Here is a 24,828-nt window from a genome sequence, read left to right on the forward strand (position 1 = left end):
GTAAAGTACTCGGCTGCTGACCAGCAGGTGGCGGGATCGAATGCCGGCTGTGGTGGCCGCATTTTCCATGTAGACGAAATTCCTGTAGGCCCGTGCGCTCAGGTTTGGGTGCATTTTAAAGAACCCCAGGTGGTGGAAACGTCCGAAGCCCTCCACTATGGCATCTCTCACAATCACGTGGTGGCTTTGGGACGTTAAACACCACATATCTATCTAGCCTCTGATTGCGATGAGTGTCGTTAACAGTTACATGCAGACAACGTTACTACAATAGTAACGTTGCATGCAGACTGGTGACGCGCTCGACAAAAGCCGCGCAGTCCGCGACCACCCGTGATCTCAACTGTATGTCACGACACAGCATGGCGCACGTACGCTTTAAGGGCTCGAAATTCCGGCTTTAACTACCAGACCCTGACACGAGTGTCATACAAGTGAACTGCAATACGTTTGTCACGACCATTGTCACGTCTTTCTCACCCGTGATCTCTGCGACAAGTTGCCGGAGAATCTCGAAGGCCTCGGTTTTGCCTTTCGTTGTATACCGAGAAAGTATACACGCACGTATCCAAATTTGCAGTATATACAAACGGAAGGCAACCGTAAAAAGAACATGCGAATATGCGCAATAAAACAGTCCAATGCACATGAAGTGAGCGATGAATGTAGAATGTCACTGTAAAGGCGAAAATCACCGGCGCTGTTCATCCCTGAGAAGGTGATCCTAATGATTGATTGCCTTTATTGTTCCAAAACCACCATGCGATTATATTAGAGACTCCGTAGTGGAGGTCTCCGGAAATTTCTACCACTTGAGATTATTTGACGTGCACCTAAATCTAAGCACACAGGCCTCACACATTCCTGCTTTCACCGAAAATGCGGCCACCGCGACCTGCTAAAGCGATCTTCGTACCATTGATCATAAGATAAATATGTACACTTTTTACCTTCATTGCTCTTGTATGTACTTGGTCACTTTCACATTATGCGTAGGCCCACATTTAACGCATTTAGGCGTTACAGAACACACGTCGGAATTCTTACCTCGACCTCTGTGCCTTATCATCGATGCTCGCTTGTACATGCGAGCTGGAGCACGCCGAAATAACTGAAACATTTTTAGGGGCGAAGCTCCTTAGGGCGTGGGCTGTGCGTCCCCTGTATGTAGCCACCTCTAGTTTAGTTCTTGCAGTGTTCACTAGATGGCGGTACCGTCCCCTGTATGTAGCCACCTCTAGTTTAGTTCTTGCAGTGTTCACTAGATGGCGGTACCGTCTCCTGTATGTAGTCACCTCTCGTTTAGTTCTTGTAGTGTTTACTAGATGGTGGTACTTGTAGCTGATGATGAAAAGATGCAAGATGTTATAAACTAGAAAGCGGTACTTGTAGTTGATGAAAGACGCGAGATCTTATAAAATAGGAATGATGTCACATATGGCGCGTGTCATTGGTTGAAGGCAATCGTTCGATTTAGTGCGGCGACGTACGCTAGGGGGAGCGATGTAATAAAATCGAGTGGGCAAAATGTACAGAGGATTCATGGTTTACCAGGTTTACCTCCGGAGCTTCGCCCACTCATCATCATTCACTTCGTGGATATGGCGGCACTTTTTGCATTATACCCGCAGTTTGATTTGATGAGCTTCCTACTTTTCTGAAGCGAGAGTGTATTGATGGTAAAAGCTTCCCATGTCTAAGTTTCAGAAAAATGAGCCTCGACAACAACGAGGGAAAGGGGGGGGTTCTATATTAGCCTATGCACATTCGCTTGCGGGTGGCTCTCTTTGCACTGCCCCGCCACGGTGGTCTAGTGGCTAAGGTACTCGGCGGCTGACCCGCTGGTCACGGGATCAAATCCCGGCTGTGGCGGCTGCATTTCCGATGAAGAATAAAATGCTGTAGGCCCGTGTGCTCAGATTTGGTGCCACGTTAAAGAAGCCCAGGTGGTCTAAATTTCCCGAGCTCTCCCCTACGGCGTCTCTCTTAATCATATGGTGGTTTTGGGATGCTAAACCCTACATATCAATCAAAACATCAATCTCTCTGTGCACTAGGCGGCGATGTGAGCGCTGTTGGCGTACACATCAGTTCTCTTCTAGGTATCACACCAGGTACGTCGGTCTCCGGAGGTTCCACCTTTGCGATATTGTTCAGACGTGATGAGTGCTGTACTGTGGGTGATGCATTGACTTTTTCCCGAACGAGTGTTGTGCCTTCAGTGCCGTAGAAATATCGACTCGACGTGCAAAGAGTGCTTTTTTCAGATTTCGGCTAGATGAGGAGCTACGCAGAAAATGGCTTCGTGCAATTCCACGAAACAACTTTATTCCATCGCAGTATTCTAATTCATGTTATCTTGCAGAATTTTCTTATATTTTATAGTGCTATTACAAGTACGCATTGCTTCAGCTTGAAATAGTACATAATATTGGTCGTGTTGATGAAAGGTTGGGGATAAACAAGAATTTGTTTATTTGTAGGTGTGCGAGCTGCACTTCGCGCCTGAAGGCATAACACAAGAGGATTCATACATTGACAAAAAATGGGGGCACATGGTGGCTGCACCATTGCTCAGTCCTGTCAATTTTTTCAGGTATAATTCCGTCGAAATTTCCGAGATGCTCAGGTTACTTTTCAAAATACTGAGCAAAAAATAGGAATCCCCGACTGCAAGCCAAAATGGCTGGAAGTGGCAGTTATCTTGAAAGCACTTGCAGAATCAGCGGAAACATCTCACCGTAAACAAGACAGATACAGTACAGTGCATTGCAGCTTAGCTCTCCAGATAAGATGCAACAAGTAAACGTTTTCGCACTGCATTGAAAGCCTATAGTAGGGGAACAACTATCAAAAGAAGAAGCTTCTTTAAAGCTCTCAAACGAGATCCAAGTGGTGACAGGCCTCACCATAGAGCTAATAAGCAAAGACGAGTCGCGAGATTCGATGTCTGCGATGACGGACACTTTTGCGAACCGGTGATGAAGTACGCGCAGCACTAGCATTCTCGTAAAAAAAAATGTGTCGCAGAATGTATGGTGAGATTTTTGTAGCTCATTTTAAATAATAAAGAGAGCCCAAAACGCTGAGTAAGAAGTATATATCCCTTGAAAAAACATTTCCTGTAAATAAAGTTTTTGAGGAAGCATGTCATCCTATCCTCATTTCTGAAACGCGATCTTTGCCACACAACCTGTGCTGACATTTTATCTTTCCTATAATAATTATCTGCCAATTAGTTTCCCGACATGCTTGCAAGCGCAAGCTCGAGATGAGAAATGTGAAGAAAAAAAGAACATTGTGTGCTTTTATTTTTGTGGACTTTTGTTGACCCACATACATCTGTAGGCTACTTAGTACAGCACAAAATATATAAAGCCATAATAGCAAGCGCTCGTTTTAAGGCACGAAAAGAAAGACGTTAGAATATGTGAGGTATTTAAACCAAAAACATTTTCGCGCTGTCACAAAAGGGCCATGGTTTCGTCACTTCTACGACGCGCGCAGAAAATCTACACAAAAAAGGAAGACTACACTGCCAACGTACGCTTAGTGCAGCGGGAATTGTCGGCCTGTGGCTACCCAAATTCCTTCTTAAATGCTGTCGAACGACAAATTGCACGTCCACATATGCCCTGTGCTGCATCTCGTCAAAAGCTTGCGGAAACACCGTATATTCCCTCCGTAACGCGAACAAACGGCTGGCATCAAAATCCGCCTTTTCCATTTTCCTGTGCTGCCCTCTGCTGTATTGGTAGGGATTTGGTAGGTACTGGAAGAATCGGTACTACTATATAACGAAAGCCTCCGAGGTGTTTTACGACTTCGCCGCAAGGGAAGGGCACATGCGCCATGGCATAGTGAAAAAAGTGAATTGTGCATCGAATACGAGATATGTCGGCAGAGAATAACGCACTCATTTATTGCATTTGCAGAGGTTGTTAGGGGCCATCGAATGCATTGTTTAAATTATTATATATATATATATATATATATATATATATATATATATATATATATATATATATATATATATATATATATATATATATATATATATATATTATATATATATATATATATATATATATATATATATATATATATATATATATATATATATATATATATATATATATATATATATATATATATATATATATATATATATATGGGACATGGCACAGCGGGAGCGTTGTCAACAAGGATAAATATATTTATTTCCCAACAGTTTCGGGAGGGGTCCTCCCTTCATCAGGGGATGAGTTATATAATATATGTGTATATATATATATATATATATATATATATATATATATATATATATTCATGGTAAAGTAGGTCCGGTACGCACTAGAAAGGAGCGCGGGCGCAGGTACAAAAAAGCAATTCCTTTATGACTAATGTTTCCCCATGGCAAGGTTTCGTATAAGAGAATGAAAAATATACAAGCCATATGCCGCTTTTAAGGGCCACTGAAATCGCAAAAAACGCAAAAAAGTCAAAAGTTTTGAAACAAATGAAGGTGATGAAATATTTTGATGTGCCACCTCGAGTGACAAGTGCTGTGACTCGAAGCATGTACGAACGTAACGCCGTCGCACAGCAAACGTGTGAAGCACTAAAGCAGCATTTAAGCCGTGACAGGGATACACAAGAGATTAGGGTGTTTGTAGCAAGTTTGGTCGGTCGTGATCGCTTTTCTTTATCGCGATTCACCACATTGTAGATGCTGCAGAACTGAGCCAATTATCAAAAATTTTCACCCCTGTGTCTCTTGATGGTGATTGAATGTGCCCCATGTGACAACCGCAGAAAATGTGCGCAATAAGGGGCAACAGACAAATATTACGATCGTGCCACGGAGAAGGTTTAGCTCATGTGAAATTTTTCTTAGCTAGAACGAGAGTCTTTCAAAGCATTGAAGTACTCTTCCTTAACTCCGAATGAGGCACGCATGTGCTCCAGTCATAACATAGAGGTTACAGCTGCATGCAGCTATCAGAATGCCGAGTTGCTTCCCAAAAAGCGGAGAAGACGCTTGCGCTGTGCTTCATAGGGTTATGTGTGCTAAACGGCAGTGTAAATTTGGACAGGCAAGTCACAACAACGACGACCTGTTTTAGATGCAATCCTAGAGTGAATGAACTAGCAGAGGTGCGCACATTTCTTGAAGCAAAAAAATATATATTTCCTTGCCGCATGCACACGCTAATGGCCATTTTATGCTTCGATTCAACGCAGATTGAATTGTTTCGATAATCCAAAAGCAGGCCTCTAGCTCACCGTTTGAGAAGCACAGTTTGTTTTCGGAACAGCTATTTAGCATTTCGAAAGTTGTTGAAGAAGCTGCAGCAGTTATTAACTCTTTTTGTTGAAATAAAAGTACAACAATGATAATAATAATTTCAAAAAAAGCCGACGCGAAAGCTGTTGTGATATTTGCGGGATCCCACTTGTCACCAGGATGGTTCCGCATTGTGGCGCCACGGTACGTCCTCGTCGCACCCAATAGGAATTATCTATTGAAACTTAGCCGTTTTGTGGTTCTGCAGTGAGCTAGGCCGGACCCCATTATTGAGGCTTCAACGCTGCAGACAACCCATGCTTGCCACTGTGTTTTTAAGCTAAACAACAATTTGCCACTCACAGGCATTCAAGCAAAAAATTTCAGTTTTCTTTTTCATCAAATGAGAGGCCAATCTAAAGGGGAAGTTCTGTGCGCGCACTGCACGCGCATAGCTCACCTCGGTGTAGCGTGCTGACATGTTGGAGCAGTGCGTCTCACAAACTCCGTAATACGACGCCGATTCGTCCAGGTCTTCACAACAAATTTTGTGTAGTCAGCTCTGCGCACTGACGGCTGCTCCAATATCTTCACACATTGTCCAAGTTTGACTTTCGGCACCACGTGGAAGCCTAGCCGTTGACTATTTTCGTCGTTCAGCTTGTCATTTGTGCGTTTGCAGCAACCGTAAACCGCTCTGTTGATGATCGTTAATTTGATACAACTCGACGAAGAATAAGGTGTTGTTGCCTGGATGTTTTTGCAAGTCCATGCTGCACGCACTGGTACAGGAAACTTCCAACGTTGCAGCAATGTGAATGCAACGCGCGAGGCCACGGAAGGCCAGAGCAAATCACAAAACACCCTTCGCATAAGCACGGCAAACATCGTGCCAAGCATGGTCATCTACAGCATGAAAACTTCAAAAATGGCATACGGTTCGGCGCACCACAACGCCACTCTGCGGCTGAGTTTCATTGCATACTCCCTAAAGGTGATCGTAATTTTCGGCCGGAACCCCCAACTATGGCGTCTTTCTTAATCAAATCGTGAATTTGGGACGTCAAACTGCAGAAATTATTTTATAATATAGTTTTGGTTTCGACTACCCATATAGCTGTAAATAAGCGAAAATGTCTTCCGTAGTTTGATATATTCAGTGCCATATTTCAAAGAGCCTCAATCCAGGGGATATCGCGCAGAGCGTGCAGGAAATTCGGCCACTCTGTTACAAATATGAAGTGACAAAGTTTGCATGACGTTACGCCAAGGTAGTATATTTTGTGACATTAGGAATAAGTCATTTTATACTGTATATGTTTCAAATGAGTACCCGCATGGTATCACCATATGCCAAAGTGAAGAAAGGACAACATCACTCACCGACCACGACCAAGTGAACTGTAGCGTTCCGCTGTGTGCCGCGGCTGATGACCACCTGGCAGACGTAAGTTCCGGTGTCCTGGAAGCCCAAGTCGTTCACCTTGAGCGTTGCTGGAGAACCGAGCACGCTGAAGTAGGCCCGCTGGCTCCAGTCGGAGCGGGCCGCGTGCCGGCCCTGCATGATGTTGGTTCGGTGGAAGCTCTGGTTGCTCGCGTACGTCACGCTGTACACGGCCATGGGCGAGTCGTCTTTGAACCAGTTGATGCGCATGGGCAGATCGTTGGCCAGCAGCGATTTGCAGGGCAAGTCGATCTGGCCGCCCACGTGCACGGCCAACGCCACGGGCTCGTCTGCAAATGGGCGAGCACGGTTGATATTACTTTTTTTGTATTTAGCGATTCAGTAACATTTATTATTGACTGTGTTTTTTCGAACATATCGGATTTTCAAGCGATGAAAACGTGACCTCGAAAGTAGTACAGCTGCTTTCAATTTCGATGGGTAGTACCACGTTGCTTTTGTTTCAGGTAAATCAATAACGTATACTTGTTCAAATTTCAGAACACTAACGGATAATGTAAATGCGTTAACATTTTTTGAGAGCGCAAAGTGTCACGTCACTTGTTACTTTTTTTTATTGTATTTCAATCGTTTTTGCCAACCCCTTTTCAAGAAAAAAAGAAAAAAGCGAAGTTATAATTTCTACTGATTTTGCAAGAAAAAAAAAACGTATATACTAGTGCCCTCCATGGCCGTTTGCGCGTTTTCCATTTTCAATACGTATCAGAATACAACCTTTCAGAAAGGTGACTGTTGTGGCCAGTGTCAATTTAAGGAGACTTACGTATTAGTGCAGAGCAGCTATGTATAAGTATACTGGAATTGCACCCATGTGTTTTTGAAGACCTCAAAATATGCACCTTACAATACGCGCACCGCGATTGGAAACCGTTTGTTTTTTGCGCGTCCCTTTTTCTCCCTCTTCTCCCAACAAGATGAAGTTGCTTCTGCATACCGATGACCATTTTTATAAGTATTTGGCCTCCCCAACGTTGGCTGTTTTTTTTTCACCAGTGAGGAGTTTCATAAAAAAATGTGGCTGATCCCTCTATAAAAGAATCGCTATACGACGAAACTGAAATGCATCAATACAGAGGTAGTTGGGCGTGTATTCTGCATTGCTTCAGCAACAGAAACAAATCGCAAAGTCACGTTAGGAACGGCAAGCAGCTCGACACTTGCAGCGCACAACTCAACCACAAAGCCCACATGAAATCAGCGAAAACAGGATGAGCGCGGACTAAAGACTGTCACAGCTCGACACTTCAAGAGCACTCGCTGTTCAAACAGAAAGACCCACAGAACGAGTGCACAAGAATGCAGAGGACAAGCGTGAGCAACAGTAACAATTTTTCCTGCGTCGTGTATTAGCAGTGCGCTCCTTCCGTGAACGCGGGCGTGCCAGCGTGCTAAGTGACATTCAGCCTCTCCTGAAGTACGAGTCTTATAAGCGCACGCAAGAGAAAGACGACGCTCCGTGGGGGCGGCGCTTAGTGGAGGCGACAACCTTTGCAATTTGTCGAACGCGAGCCTGTCACGCCATCTCGCCACTAATAACGAGAACGCGCTAAAGTTTCGAAGCTCTGAGTACTTCCAAATGGTGTACGGTGTATATAAATGGCTTGCCGTTAGCATTCGAGACAACGTACTCTATCTGGCGAAGTGGTTAACGCCGCGCACTGATAACTGAGAGGTCGCAGATTCGAGTTCACGGGACAGATGTTTGCGTTGTTTTTTTTTTGCAATTTCTTAGTATTTATTTTTCAACGTCGCTTCCGTGGCTGAAGTACGCCAACGAAGCCATGGTGGACTCCAGCATAAAACACTTTCTTGCAAAGAACTCATTCATAAATATGAACTTGATGAAATTTCGAGGATTCCTGCAGTGAAAGCACACTGCTGAAAGTTTCTCATCATGAAGTAACGGCAAAAGTAATCCGTGTTGCTTTTTTTCAGTAGCGGTAATGGGTTACCTTTTCTGTACGTGGGGCGGAAACGACTTTAGTTTCACAACGCAACTGTACACGGCGAGGCTCTTACGTTCGCGTCCGCGGACAAAACGGCGCGTAGCACAATTTTCGGTGTTCCACACAACTCTGTCACCACCGACGCCTCTTTCATGTATACTAAGCGTCGCAATACTCGGCAATGGCACTACCAACCTATTGCCATTCTCCTTCGTCTACACGGCCCCGATATAGCTGTAATCAGAAGTTGCCCTAGGGATGGACGTTCATCCCTCTTTGGGATGGACGAGTTTTGTTCGCTTAGTGTAAGGACAGTGGGGAATGAAAGAGAGCGAACGCACACAAATGCGCAATTGTGTCCGAACCCGACGCCTGCAGCCGCAGAACATGTAGCCGCGGTCGCCTTTTCTGCCAAAAGGTAGTCGAAATTCTTGAAGCCCTCGGCCTTTGTCATAATCATATCGTCGTTTTGAGACGTTGAGCCAAGTAAATTATTGTTACTTACAAAAGGCGAAGTGCTCACTAAAATTATTGAGCTTCAGCGGTGAGTATTGCTTAGAACTGAGAAGGTCTGCAAGTTCTGTGCAAACACCGGTTCAAAACACCGTGTAACCAACGCTTTCCGCTGGAATATATATATATATATATATATATATATATATATATATATATATATATATATATATATATATATATATATATGGCCGACTGTATACCACTGAATGTGAAATTTGATATGTGGGGTTTAACGTCCCAAAACCACCATTTGATTATGAGAGACGCCGTAGTGGAGGGCTCCGGAAATTTTGACCACCTGGGGTTCTTTACCGTGCACCCAAATCTGAGCACACGGGCCTACAACATTTCCGCCTCCATCGGAAATGCAGCCGCCGCAGCCGGGATTTGAACCCGCGACCTGCGGGTCAGCAGCCGAGTACCTTAGCCACTAGACCACCACGGCGGGCCGTGAAATTTATCCTAGCACGTGGTGTGTAAGGAACACCAGGGGGGCGCCGAGACGACGCCGAACAGTTGAACAGCGGGGTTAGCAGAATAGTGGGGCATGCATCCCGCAATAGTTTGAAACATTTTTTTCTCTGCAATCAGCTGGTTAATTGGTTACCGTGGCGCAACAGTCTGCAATGTTCAGCGGCAAGTCAGGCAACTAGTGACCGTCTAGGTATATTTGCGCATAACGGTCGTTCCAGCAGTTACACTTGAACAACATGGAAATGCCATGAACTCCTATTTATCGTCGCTCTTCACCTCCAAACCTGTTGATGACGTTCCGGCGCCTCTTGGTTCAAACTTTAGTGTACTGCCACCGGTCGTCACTACGGCCATAGGAATGCCATGCCTCATCGACAAACTAAAGACTTCCAGTGCTCCGCGGGGTTTAATGAGATTTCTGCGAAATTTCTCAGAAGTACCAGCGATGGAAGGTGTCGAATCTTGCAGATATTATTTGCGCAGCCTCTTTTAACAAATGCAAATCTTGAGACCTGGAGGACTGTGACAACAACCTCGATAAAAAAAAGAGCTAACTGCTCTGACTCGTCAAATTATCGGCCTGTATCACTGACTTTCGTTGCAAAAAGCAATGTGCATTATTTAGCACTACTGCCACAGAGGCTCACGTAGCACATTCCCAGCGTGAGAAGGAGGAGTGGCCTTCCTTGAGCCGGTACTCAACTCTTAGGACACATATATTGCCAGTGCAACTAAACACTGTTAAATATTTCATGACCACTTCGTGAAGTAGCGAAGCATTTTTTACACGTTCGTGTAACTCCTCACTTTGTTTTAGTTGGTGGTGATGATGACTATGCATTATTACTGAGCCATTCGCAACATTTAGGCAGTTTTAAACGACTCTCTCATAACGCAATTCACATGATGGGACGCCTGTGCGATTGTACGCTTCTGCCACGTCGAATTCGCATGGCTGCTAACGTGGCTCCAGGCCCGACATGACGCCTCTGTAGAGTTTCTTTCCGAGCAGTTGCACACACTGTCGTGGCTTGTTGTATATTACATGACTAGCACGAAGAATGTCTAGGTTAGATGCCGGCTCAGACTTTGTTTTTTTTTTTTTATAATCCTAAAAAGATTACAACCCCCTGGACGTGACCTGAAGCAATGCAGTGGTACGGATGACCGTAGCGAGTAAGTGGCGGTTATGCCCTGTGCATTTTTTTTGCCCACAAGTTTTTAAAAAGGGCGTGTTTGCTCCGATGGGCACTGGCAGCGGCGGCTAACGATATCGTCACAAAAATTGGCCTTTGTCCTAAGCCCATAGCGGCTCACTGAATAAAAGGCACTGCTCAGCTCGGAAAACAAAACACCAGTGTTGCCGTTGTCCATGACCGGTGGGTTAGAGTCCTCTGTTTGCCCATCTACTTAACCTCCACGGGGAGCCATAGCCCCCCACGGCAGTAAGTGTAGCCACTTCCAACGCTGGACAAGCTCAAGGATAAGATGCGCAAAGAAATGCACGAAGGAAAATGGCGCTCATCAGGTGAAAACCCTTCACAGCCTGCCCTCGCAAGCTTTCCCTCGTACCCGCAAAGAACGACTATGAAGCGGCGTGATTCAATCTCATCCCACGCGTCTTGAAGCGGACCATCAGAACGATGGCGATGATTCACTTTGGGCGTCCAACCGTGAGAAAACAACAATGAAACATGTCAGCAGCTAGGTAAAACGTGCTATAGAGAAACGTAGAAACAGTTTTGAGCAGTAGATGCGTCGAAATCAACAGCTTATATTGAGAAAGATATGTCTCCTGTGTATTTGTTTCTTCATATTATATCCGTTTGCTCTAAAGTGGGAATGTACGCATCTTTTGCAACGTTCGTGGCCATGGACAAGAGATGGATGGTCATGTCGATCTAAACAGCCCTTCATGAAGGCGTACATCTGTTCTCGTTAAAAGTGACTTGCCACTTTCATGGCCTTCATGCTGAATGTTGTCAGCATATTGAAGCGGCCACACAAAGCGTCGCAGAACCTCCTGGCCAGACTTGATCGCAAGTAATTACCATTTCTCTCGCAAAATATGTCCCTTGTAAAACACTCGTCTTCTCAGTTACAGAATATTTAGTAATGAACGCTGCCATGTTTAAAGTTTCTTTTTCTTCTCCTATGTTTGCTTCGCAACTATGGTGGGTTTATATATTTAAACGTTAAGCTTTCCCACTAACAGAACTTACGGCACAAGAAGCATTTATATCGAAACACAGATTCATCCTCCTAAGCAGCATGCGATTACTTAACCCACAAGAAGTGCATGGAATATACCCGCCCGCGGCCGTTGTCCACTGCATGGTTATGGCACTTGAATATGCGGCTGAAGGTCACGTGATAAAATCCCGGGCGCGGCGGCAGCATTTCGGTGATAAAAGCCCTATGCTTTGATTTAAATGCACATTAAAGTTTCTGAAGCCTTCTATGATGATATCTCAATGCGCGTTTCTCATGATGATATCTTAGGGATAAGAAATAAAGCCCCAACAATTATCATTTAGTATATGAAATATGTCTTAATTTTCATGCCGCAGAGCATAGTCGTCTGTTCACCAAGATCAAAGCCGACAGTACGATTATGATGAGCACTAACCACAATAGGGCTGACATAATCAAAGTTGTTTTCGCCGTCATGCATATTTTTCGGTAACAACGAATGGTCTTAGGCATCAATGAGTGGAACATTCGCATTCGACAAGAACCAATGACATCCCTGGCACCACGTGCAAAATTTTACGCTTTACCTTAGAAAGAAAATACTCGACAGATCCCCCGTACTTTGGGAATCAATGTTATGCGAAGCATGCGGAGGGAACGTAAGGGAGTTATTTTTTTCAATGAGCGAAACGTTAGCAAATGACACTAAACATATGTCAAAATGTTGTACGCACAGATTATAAATGAGCTATCATATATGTTTCATATAACCAGTTGTTTACAGTTACGTAACAATGTCAACAGCATCATGGATTGTAGCCCTTGACAGTGCAACATAAATCGTCTTCAGTTGATGGTGCTTAATTACAATTGATGTTAACCTGACGTGAAGGCTGTCTCATAGGAGTACATTATAATGTTTGAAAAATTGGAAAGCCAGCACTGCAACCATAATTACAGTTTCTAGAATAATAGGGTCGACTTGAACACCAGTCTCGAGACATGGCGTGGTTTTTGGCAGTATGCTTGATAACCACGCAGAATGCTGAGATTCGGTTTCTGCTGGGACCCTGACATTTATTCTTTGCATTCGTCTGGTCAACGCTACCGATGTAAGCCTTTCCTTAACGCACTCGCGTTGAAAATTCCCATGTCTGTTCTCACGGTTCTTGGGTAAATATAAACTGTCAATCACCGGTGACAAATACCTGAATACCTGTGTCACAAACCGCTCGTGGTATACGGGTACGTGCCACATGTGTCTGGTGGAATGGGTTTGACGACGTACGCGACAGGACTGTCACTTTATTGATGTCATTACCAGCGAGTCATATTCGTCAAACCATCTTATCCTCCCATACTAATTTTGGTTTACCCCATGTTAAGGGGGTTATCAGGAGACCACCCAGACGTAGGTGGCCAGATAGACAGATACGTATATACACATGCTAAAAGTGCCTGGAGTATGCCAAGAAAGGCCTCACATTAAGAAAAAGCTTACTCGCATCGGGCGGTCATTCCGCCGAAGACAATGGGTGTCTCACAAACTTCGTTATTTTCGGCAAAGATTCCCGCCACGCCATGTCCACTTTAGGGCACTTGCGTCTGTTATTCATGTCGGATGCACGGCCGACCAACAAACAAAGACGCTCCGCGCCTAACAACCTCCTTGCCGTCACGGTAACGAGTTGAGCAACCCTGACGCGCGAATGTCGCAACAGTGGGAGCGGGTCCTCGTTAGCCTCTCGGTAGCAATCAAGATTTCTGTTACGGCCGTTTTCTCGGGCGGCTCTGCGCCACCACTCGTGCTGCACTGCGTGGCGCGTGCGTATAACCGTAGGAGTACGTTTCATTTGAGGGACCACGTCCACCCTGGGACTAAAGCGATGGAAAAAGAAAAGATGGAATCTGAGTCTGAAGTTACTAACGCTAAAGACGGCGCTGTAGGGGTGGGGGTGGGCAGAAACAAAGAAACTGTGGCAAACCGAGGAGAAAATCGGCGCATGCACCGAGCTCCAATTGGCGCGAGGGAGGTGAAGCTCGCTATGCACGCGACACCGAAGTGTCGCGTGCGGTTAAAAAATGCATAAGCGCTTCCTACGCGGCATGGACGCCAGTTAATTACGCCACACGAGAAAAATAAACGGCGAAAGCTGGGGACAGAGAAAATTATATAAACGCAAAGTGACGCGAACCGCTCGCAGAGCGAGATGGGGAGGTCAATAATTAATGACGCAATTTTGGCAGGAGTCAGCGGCAATCGCCTGACCGGCGGACGGACGTAAAGAGCGACGCGCTGTGTACACTGGCAGAGCGCGCGGGCGATATTCGCGCCGGTAAGCCAAATTGCGACCACCGGTTCCGAGTCGGCCGCGGCGAGACACTGCCGGTGCGTCCGCGAATTCGCTCACCGCGGCGACGCGTATCCAAACAGCCGCTGCAAGCGTGACAAGCGCGAACGTGGGCGATTAGCGGGCGCCGCCGTGGTTCCCTTTAATGGCGGACACGCCCCCCCCCCCCCCCCCCCATCTGTCGGTTCTCTAGCGTCAGTTTTCCTTCAGTGTGTTTGGTTTTTAGGAACGCCCGCGAGGTGGCCTATTGTACTACGTAGCTGTCGCGGGCTTAGCGACAACGCTCTGCCTTGCGCGTTTGAAACAGCTTGCCTGTATATACGTGCACGAAAATTTCGCTCGGACGCCCAGACAACTTTTGTCCGACTCCTGAAAGTTACACATTCTACACTGGGCTGAATAGTTTCGAAGCTTGGTTGCGGTCAATAATTAGACATTCAAAGTAACGATCATAAGCAGAAAAATGACGCTGACTCCTTGTTTGTTGGCGCTGATGATTGAAAATTCTCACTATATAGCTGTTTACTTCTTGTAATGCAGGCGATTTTAAAAGCCCACTTACGAGCAAAACAATTTCTCGCGTGTTAGTAAAGTGCATTTTCACAATCTCGCAAACAACCATCTTACCACGACGCTTGATAAGAGAGAAAACGTGCGATAAGAAAATGTGGGTAGAGACGCCACCTTAAGATTCTCTTTCTTGCAGCAAACATCGGGACGTCATAGATTTTGAAAGGGTATACTGGATCCTACGTAGCTTATAATCGATAAAAATGATGTACATTGTCATCTGTGGGTGCCATAGACTTATAGCATATGAAGTTTCAGAAATTTTCGTCGAGCCAATGTTGCGAAAATGTGCAAAATACATTTCGAAACTCTTGAGGTCAACGCCAAGATTCGGTGCAAAATTTAGAAATGAAACTTCAATCTTGGTTTTTCCACTAATAATTAACTTCTGATAGAGAAACATTTGACATTAGAGCTTTCATATTGCAGTTTGTCACTCTCAATTAAGACATTGTTTCCCTTTAGTGTCCCTTTAGAACATAAATGCCTCACTGGCGCATATCGCAGAGAAGCAATTCCGGGCCCGAACATTGTGATGTCTCTGCCCTCCGCATGTAACCTATTGGTGGTACGCCTTCGGGTGATGAAAGAATGGTGCGTCATGGCATTGCTCACAATGGCTGTAGCAGTAAGCATAGCTTCGAATGGAAAGGACCCATGCAGGTGCGGGTTGTGTCCATCGCCTCTGCGCAGTATGGTTCACGAGTCTGTCCGCAAGCCTATAATGCACTGCAATTGAACTAGGTGTGAGATGCACGAGTGCGTTGTCGAGAATCGGAAACTACAAGTAGACCTAGCCTTCAGAAACTTGTGCGAATTTGCTGGGCGTAAGTATGGCCTTCCAGGAATGTGAAATATGAAAGGGCTGAGAAGGGCAGGAAGGTTGAACGAAGCCGGAAATGCAGTTTTTTGCCATTCTCTCGGGATTGGTGGACGCATAGAGACTTTAGGATACGCAGAAACTCTAGAGATGTCACTGACTGTGTCATAATCGCAAAGCGCGACAGCAGTGAAGAAGTGATGCACAAGAGGGAAGCGTGGAATATATTGGTGCTGCCAAATAAACTGTTATAGTAAGTGTTTATTATGATGCAACCACCTGCTATATAGGTATATCGTTGGAGCTAAAATATGACAACAATGAACGGCTGGAAGCCACCCTCAAATTCGCGAAAAAATGGAACGTGTCAGTGTCAATAGGAGCAAACACCATTCGTTTGCATAATTCAACAGGCCGCCTACAAGCGTAGCAAGAGCGTTCTCCAATGGCGAGGCTGTACAGGCTTCTGTTAGTTTTTCATTGCTTGTGCGTCTTTCAAACTGAAGAAAAAAATATTTGAGTATGATGCTATTGATAACTTGTAAAAAAATGAAGTATGGAAAGCCGAAGTTTGGTTTCATTTTGACCAAACAAATGAACACAACTGCAGTTCATCAATGAGGCTGGAACCCGCTTCTGTAACGCTTAGATAGAAATATCTTTCTCGCCGCGAATAAAAAGGAGGGAGAGAAGAGAAAGAGGGAAGGTTGCGAAGAGTTCTCTGTATAACTGTGTCACCGGACGAAGGTTCAAAGAGAAGACAATTGCGGGACGGTGCCACAATGGGAAGAAGCGCAAACGTTTTGGCCAAACTGTGTCCCGAATGGGGCTCGCCGCCGAGTTTTCTCTGCATCTGGGGCCAACAAATCAGCAGGGAGAAAGAGCCGCGCGCAGCCAGAGATCGGTACCCTCAAAAAAGACAGCTGGTCGTGTCACGCGGCGCCAGACAATAGACAGCACGGAGATGAGAGAGCGAGGTGGTGGCAAGGGCGCGTGGCCTGCGCACAGCATGCGCCGCCCGAAGCCTCCGAAGCGCCCCAGCGCACGCGGCAAAGCGCGGACACACCGGGCGCCAACCAGCGCTGCGTGGCCGAGATACCTAAAAGTTACGAGGCCGTTTGGGGGCCGTGCGAGACAACAAAGTTTCGCGACCGCGAGGCCTGCTCCGTATACGCCAGCGACGGCAGCAGCAGCAGCACCGGCAGCAGCCGCTTGCAGCCGGAGACGCTCCGTGTATATATGGTTTAAACCAGAGGACGGCGATCATTACAAGCCGCTACGAGACGCAGGGGTCCCCGAAGGGTCATCTGGCTAGTTTGATGACCGCGCAAATCTCAAATCTTGCTCTGGCCGCGTGTCGCGAAGCGACGTGGCGTGTCTATAGGCGCCGGGGGAGCCATTCTGGAGGCCCCCTCCCTCGCCGGCACTCGTATAAATGGGAATTCCCGCTTACGACGTTGGTGCGCTTGTTTCGGCTTCGTCTTCCGGCGCACTCGGCGAATGCGGACTTCATAAAAGCTCGTTAATACGCGCGAAACTGACAGCGCGAGCCGGTGCGACTTGAGATGCTCCGCGAACACGAGTCGCGCGCGACAGTTCGTTACTGTTGGTGCGTGAACGCACGGCACTTGTGTAGCGCAGAACGTTCCCTGGAATTCCCCAAACAGGGACGGTGACAGTCGCAGCGAGCGCACGCCCTCGAGTAAGTTGCTCGCAGATTTCGCAGAAATGTGACAGTGTACATTCGAAACGTTTTGTAGAGAAGCACGAGGCAGTTAATTTATCGAAGACGCCCGGGCGCAAGGACGTTACACGAGGAATGAGGTGCGTTTTATTCCGGAGGTTATGGCCTCGTTGCTTTATGAATGCCTCGCATAGTATCTGTGGTATATCGCTGGCCCGCTGCACCCGCGGGAAAAATAAATTCGGGTCAGAGCGCGCAGCTACACCGAAACATTGCTAAAAACGAAGTTCTGCCTCTTCTTTGTTGTTATCTCATTAAGTAATGAGCGGACCATTGGGAAGAACTGGAAGAGCGGGGCGAATAGGACTGAAAGGCCGCGAAGTTTGGTAACGCAACCACGCATGCATAGCGTTCCGCTCTCTTGCGTCGACGGTGAGTTCACGTGGGGATGGAAGAGAGAAAGTAACGAAGCGCCAGCAATCTCCTGTTTGATTCAATTAACGGTGCCGTTTTGCGCCTGACCGCCTTCAATTTAGTGTAGAAGCTGCCAGTTACCGCGTTTTGTTTCGCTTGCTTTCAGAGCAGTCACCTTCACGGAAAAGAAAGTAATGTATGCAAATAGGATTAATCCTACCGGCCCACGGGATTTAGCGAGGCTGCTGCTTTGCAAATCAAACCGCATGCCCTCAAGCTGACCGCACTATTAGGTAAGCCGATGAGTGGAGCAGAAATAACGCAAAAAATTATGACGGGCATGAATAAAAGTGCAATCGATGAATGCACTTAGTGGTGCCGTTTCTATGTATATACGCCCTCAGGTGTAATGAACATACATAATTTCTATTCCGATGATACACACTTCGTTGTTTCCTTTCCGGTCCTGGTGTTTGGAAGCAAGTGCAAAGGCAGCAGGGCTGCAATCTTGTTTCTCCTCACGGCACTTTGCGGGGGACAGCTTACGTGAGCAACACGTTTTTCTTTCTTTATTTTTGCATATTTGGAGGGTGAGGAAGGCTTTATTATGAAGCTTTTTTATTTATTGTTATCACTTGCACTGCAGTGGCACAGCATGCTAGCAAACAGGATAAGTATTCATCGAAACTATAAGCGTAGTTTATTTCTTCGATTATTCTTTGTTAATTGAACAGAACACAGGGTCCTAGAAAAATCCTCATTTCAGAACCAGGAATTCACACTTACACTGATGCAGTATGTTTGCGCGAAGGAATCGGTTTGATCTTTAAAAATAATGACTCGTTTAGCCAATTTACTTACGAGCTTGAAGCATATAACGATGGGAATTGCATACGAGACCATAATGGTTCATTCGTTTCGCGGTTCTCATGCCTTTCAAAGCGTAGATTACTATTCCACTGGGTGCCAGTTCTCTGAGAGCAAATGTAGTCGAGAATGTTTTACAATAAACAGTTAACTAAATATGCTTATTTTGTACGTCGTTTAAAGGATCTCTGCTATAGAGCATCCCCACCACTTATCGCATCGCATTTAACTCAAGCAACAACTGAAGCGCGTCCTCTTTAAGATGTTCCAACATTGCTCACAAGTAATAGGTGGTCATCCTCCATTTTATCAGCTACATATATCGTATAAACACGCTGAAAGAGAAAGAGCTGCCAACCAAATATGTTCCGTGAGTCGGTCTTTTTCTGAAGTCATTACTTCCACGGTGAATTTTCGAGAATGTTAGCAAGTGTACAATCATGAAAGCGCTTCTACGTCTTAAATGCATCTGGAACTTTCTCAAGTCTCATTTTACATGTCTGCCTTTTTCAGAGCTAAACGTTCGCTTCAGCGCATACTTAATTTTCCCTTTCACGTGGATATTGCGGCACGCATCGTCAACGTGTTTCGGTTTTATTTGCTGTTTCAAAGCTAGTCCGAACAATGTGCGCAGCGAAGGGTTATACGTGTTGATAAGGTTAAATGCTAATAAAGGGTGTGTTTAACGACTCTCTCTCTTTATAGGTGCCAGGCTGCTTCCACCCTCGTTAGGAGGCATAAACAAGGCTAACACTCACACATTATTTGAAAGAAATGGCGTGTTTACTGCTACGCCAGATTAACAGCCCGAGGATTTTTCCTGACTGTACAGAGAGAACAAGAATAGGCCATTAATATTTGCCTCTACATGCATTCCCTGGCGTTGCACATAGATGTATAGACGCAGTTGTGCTGCGTTTTGCATTTGCTATGACTGGTGACCCCTCATCTGAACAGAGGGATCTTTTTTATTTTTTGTCGCTTGCGTATTGTGCACGAATATGTTGTTTTAGGTATATGATTTGCTGTATTGTTGTGTAGGCGTTCGTGTGCACCAGTTTGCTGTCTCAACAGTATATAGTAAGAAGTAATCGTAGAATTGCCGCGTTGCCAAAGTTAAAATACCCGAGAGACAACGGAAAGTGAATTACGGCGCGAATTTCGCTCTTCAAGCATTCATGTGCTCTCAAACGACGATTAGAGAAACAAATATTGATGATTACTGCAGCATCGAGTATTTATAGAAGTTGTACAATGTAGTGCCATTAAGTTTATCGCCTAATTTGCGGTTGGGTTGCGTGCTGTGAAAGGATTGTAGACGACGAGAGGTGGAGAGGAAGAAGTAAAATGAGAAAAAAAGAAGAAACAAAGGTATTTAGACTCCTGCCTGGTGATCGTAAACATTATTAGCAGCCTTACCTGGATTCGAGTTTATAATTATGTCTACTCTCATATTTCAAAGCAGTGTCGTTCAATCACTGTTTCAATATTTATCAATAAAAGGCGCGAATGCTATGTGGTGGGGGTGCCTTGACCTTTCCCACCAACTCTTTCACGGAAGTTTTCAATTATTGTATCTTATGCGGTCTTCTCTTCCAGAGAAAAAAAAAAGACCTGACCGGTTCGGAAGCACTTAGAACTCGCTTTCGAAGATACAATGTGGAGCGGCACTAAGTAGAGCACCGATTACGGAGTGTTAATCAGCACTGACACTATGGTCAAAAAAGCTTATTCTATAGAGGACGGAGTCGTGAGTCGACTCAGTCGGACTCAGATACAGCCGTGAGTCTGTGTATGAGCGAGTCCGTGTGAGTGATGTTTTCGTGAATTGAAGTCCGAGAGAGTCCCGTTGCAGAAAATGTTCGTCGGTTCAAGTGTGACACAGTCCAAAGCTCAAAATATATTTCATCAGTGAGTCTGAGTGAGCTCCACAAGTTTTGCTGACTTGCGCTTGCCACTTTGCGGAATGAGATGAGAGAAAGCGGGAAAAAAAAGGCGGCTGCATCTTTGTCTGCCGGCAAAAGCAACACAGCGAGAAAAGTGTATACGAAGTGGTGGCGTAGCCACGTACTTTCTGGTGGTGCGGCGTTCGCAACTGTTTCTCAGCAGCAACTTTCACTATTGGTGTTTCCAGAGAGGAAATTCCCCGTTCTTGCGATTTAGCAGCCTGATGAACATCTTTAAATATAGTTATGTGCATAAAGCACCGTATTGACTGTAAAGCTAAGCTTTTTCCTATCCACAGACTCAATACTTTTTAACTAGTAATTAAATATTTTATGGTGATAAAAATTGGCCCCATTTGTCATAATGGCAATGAGAACTCATCTACCACATGAAAAGGAAGGTCTTCAGAAGGCCAAAATATTTTCGTTCAATATGGAAATAACAAGAAAGTGATGATGTGCGAGCCTTTTCTCAGAAACCTTATCATGTGAACGACGTTGTTGATAACTTAGGCATAAGCATGTAACCAGGTTATGAGTAGTAACGAAAAAAAAAATTGTACAACCGGGCATGGGCCTCGTTCATTGTCCTCGCACATCCGAAAATGGCCAATGTGTCAAACGCGCACGGGTACGCAGTGTTGCTGACAAAACGAGAAACCATTTGACATACCACTACGCCTTCTGCGAGGCGGAAAGTCAAACTGACATCTTTAGTTTCATTAATGTATTTCTCCTTCTTTCTGCGAGCTTATTTTTGTTCTTGGGAGAGCAAACGGATCTTGAAGATGCATAACTTTGCCAACTTCGACGAAAATTTTGTAAAAAAAGAAACGGTAACGTCACACTTGAACCGAACTCACTGAGCTTTTAAAATGCACGTGACGTGCCGATCTGAAATCAGTTATCGGCACCCGTCTTTACAAGGACTCTTGCGCTTGAGAAAATTGTGAGAATCTAGGCTTGGATGTTTGATTTATATATATATATATATATATATGTGTGTGTGTGTGTGTGTGTGTGTGTGTGTGTGTGTGTGTGTGTGTGTGTATGTGTGTGCGTGCGTGCGTGCGTGTGTGTGTGTGTGTGTGTGTGTGTGTGTGTGTGTGTGTGTGTGTGTGTGTGTGTGTGTAGAGCCTCTCTCCGACGAAATTGTGAATTGACCATATAGCACGTCCAATTCACTCATTTTCCGATCATTCGCGAATACAGAGCTCTCGTGTTGCTAGGGCGAACGACTACTAATTAGAGCGTTGCAGGGCACGTTTCTGTCGTTCAGCGCGACACTCTAATGAGCTCGTCTCTCTCTTGTGTCGGCATGAAGCCCCTTATATACGCTTCAACATAGGTATAAAGAAAAAAGTTAAGGCATGGAAAGGTTAACCATACTACCGGTCTTTGGTGAAGAGTGCGTGAGAGGACGGCTGTGTATATGCCGAAGTCTTCATTCTTTGCCGCAATGAGGAGTGTGCAGCGAGCCACAAACGAGTTGCGGCTGTTACGTCGTAGCGTGGTAATCACACGCATTACACGAAGTTAGCCACCAACGTGTGAGAAAGCCTTTTTTCACCGAGTGAGAAAGGGCTCAGAAACTCACTTCATCAATAGTCTCTATGTAGCGTACACTAGGTTCGTGGAGATCTTCAAGTTTTCTCGCTGCTTGTTGCAATTTGTATTTCTAATCACGATTGGAGGTAGTAGTTGCGGAAGGGAACAGTCGCAAGAAAAAGCCTGGTTGCTTGCTCCTCCTTGTTGCTTTAGTGTCTTTGTGTGAAGCCCACTAAAGAGAGAATGCACAGAGCCAAATTATTTGCTGCCACACGTGGCTTCCGTACGAAAGCGCACAAGCAACCACTGAATAGTGAAATGTGCGCTGCGTACTCAAATATTTAGGGTAATATCGACCGCTAATGACGTTTCAGTCTAATTAAAAAAAGTTTCTAGGCTTTCCTAATGTAGTTGTCGAAAAAGAATGTTTTAACCGCTAGCGAGCTTCTGACTACACCAGCTATGCTGTTTACATTTACGTGTACACTTGCTACAAGGCTTGTCATTTAGACCCTGTGGTGAGAGACATTACACATCTAGTGAAATATGAAGAATAATAAATTCACTAATTGCTTTTTTTCAGAAGAAACAAATAATACTAGTAACAAACAAAAAGAAAGGATGCGGGCGTATTTAAATATAGAAAAGCATAATTTCTCGCAGCTAATTGGTTCGCACGAACAGTACGCGCATCGGTAGCACCCAAATAGGAGGGAAAATCCCCCACAAGCCCGTGGGCATACCGCTTTAGAGCTATGGTAGAAATGAATGCTAGACAAGAAAATGCGAGAGTAAAATCAAATTTGCCCTGATTTAAGTATGTTAGGACAAAATCACCTCTTGGTTCGTAAAATTTAGGGTATTGTGTTGCGCCGTAGTTGTCCGCTGCCGCCACCGCCGGTGTTCGTAACCACTATCGCACGAAATAGTGGAAAAAGTTTAGTAACTAGGAAACACCGAGGACCCAAGGGGAGGGGGGGGGGGGGGGGGTTCGAACACGGGTCCGTTTCGTACAAGCCCAGTATTCTACCGATGAGCCACGCCGGTGCTTTGTACTTCTTCGCAAACTTGCCTTAGGCAGGCTTGATGTCGGGAAAGGAACCGCGTTAATATGAGTAATGAAGCATCTTAGAATAGCAAAAGAACAAACCAGGCGTCACACAATGCGAATAGCGAAACGAGTGGGCCATCCAATGCTCCAATTTATTACAACAGCTTGTTCTTGATCACCCATTTACTTTGGTGCTTACCCACTACAGGCATAATACCTAATCGTCCTCAGCCACTGCATGAACAGTTGGCACAAAATTCCTTGCAAGTGTTTAGCGGATACCACGCTTCTCCGAAGAATGACAAAGAATAGCATAATAAACGCCGGCCTGCAACCCGTAAATTATGATTATCAATAGCGTAGTGGGCACTCATCAAGTGTGCTTGTAGCAGTTACCCAAAAAGTGTATAAAAAGGCTCTTAAAGGCCGCTCTTCTTGCTTTCGCTGTGACTGTGCTGCACGTTCTTCGCAGGCCTGGCGCTTTTTTTTTCTTATGTGCGAAATTCTCATTCTCTTTCATTTTTTACAAACCCTTTTCCCTTTCAATCCAGGGTAGCAAACCGGAGTCTTTCTCTGGTTATCCAGACTATCTTTCCTTTCTCTTCCTCTCTTGATCGGAGTTTTAATTGTAATATTACTGCGTTCAACAGCATGAAACGCAGGAGCAAACGTTTCGTTTGTCAATTTTAACATACCTAACGAACCGCGTCCATGAATCAGAGCCTAGTGACCGATTAGTAAGGGTAAACGAGTGCATTATTCACAGGATTTCGGGTTGTATATATTTAATCTGCTGTACAGATTACAGAAGTCGCGATTAGCCTACGATACTGCAATAAATATATAGTGACCTACAAAATTTTGCACGACGTTTTCGCCCATCAACAAATCTTTGCGCTCTCAATCAAGAAAGACCAAATATATTAAAGTTAAGTTTTTTTTCACACGCGTGTAGTATGAAATAAATGTTTCTGACCCTACTTGTTTCTAGGCTGTTCATAGAGTGAGCCTTGATTTTTGCGTGATTGTATAGATTTTTTTTCATTCCACGAAGGTTTATAATGTGCCCCATCTGACATCAGCAAAGACAAGTGACAATAAATGAAGAATGCACCGGCACTTTCCGGTCGTGCTCATATTTTTTTGCAGAGCTAATCAGTTAAATGAACAATTCCTCTTCATCCCGAGGGAATCGCGAAGGAAAACTTACGCTCCGCGCCTACGCACCTGTCCGCGAGCAGACCTTGAATCCTTTATCGTCGGGGAATAAATAAACTGGCGACGCGACACGAAGCGCCGATGCCGCGGCTGTTTTCACGCTCGCTGACCTAGAAGTGCGCCGACTTACGCTGGGAAAAAGTGAAGGGGGGGATTCGGTTGAAACTTTCCGAACAATGGTCGCGCCGCGTGTGAATAATTCAGCGCCGGGGAACAACCTGCGGCGCTGAAAATACTAATCATCCGGTGGAGACGACGCCTGATCCCGGGAATTTCACGACGCCGGCCCCGGAAAATGGACAATCTTGAAACTTGAGACTTGTGCGCGGTGAGGCCCACGCGTATCTCGCGCGGCGGCGCCGGAGCCTCCGGTTTACTTTTAATTGCGCCGCTCCGTACGCGCGCGCTACTCGCAGAGTCTGTTGCCAGGGTGGCGGCTTAAGGAAGAAGTGTCGGATCCCCACGGACCGTCGTGCGA

At 45.4% G+C, this 24,828-nt stretch overlaps 1 protein-coding gene across 3 annotated transcripts in view; it reads right to left on the reverse strand.

Annotated features, from left to right (window-relative positions):
• LOC142775703 (nephrin-like) overlaps window positions 1-24,828 on the reverse strand; it is a 536,671-nt gene that overhangs the window by 250,601 nt on the left and 261,242 nt on the right. For all 3 annotated transcript variants that reach the window (XM_075877447.1, XM_075877449.1, XM_075877448.1), the window contains exon 2: window positions 6,671-7,021. In XM_075877447.1, coding sequence (XP_075733562.1) covers window positions 6,671-7,021 — 351 coding nt within the window. The remainder of the gene's footprint in view (window positions 1-6,670; window positions 7,022-24,828) is intronic.

The sequence above is a fragment of the Rhipicephalus microplus genome, chromosome X (assembly GCF_043290135.1).
Source record: "Rhipicephalus microplus isolate Deutch F79 chromosome X, USDA_Rmic, whole genome shotgun sequence".
Taxonomy (NCBI): domain Eukaryota; kingdom Metazoa; phylum Arthropoda; class Arachnida; order Ixodida; family Ixodidae; genus Rhipicephalus; species Rhipicephalus microplus.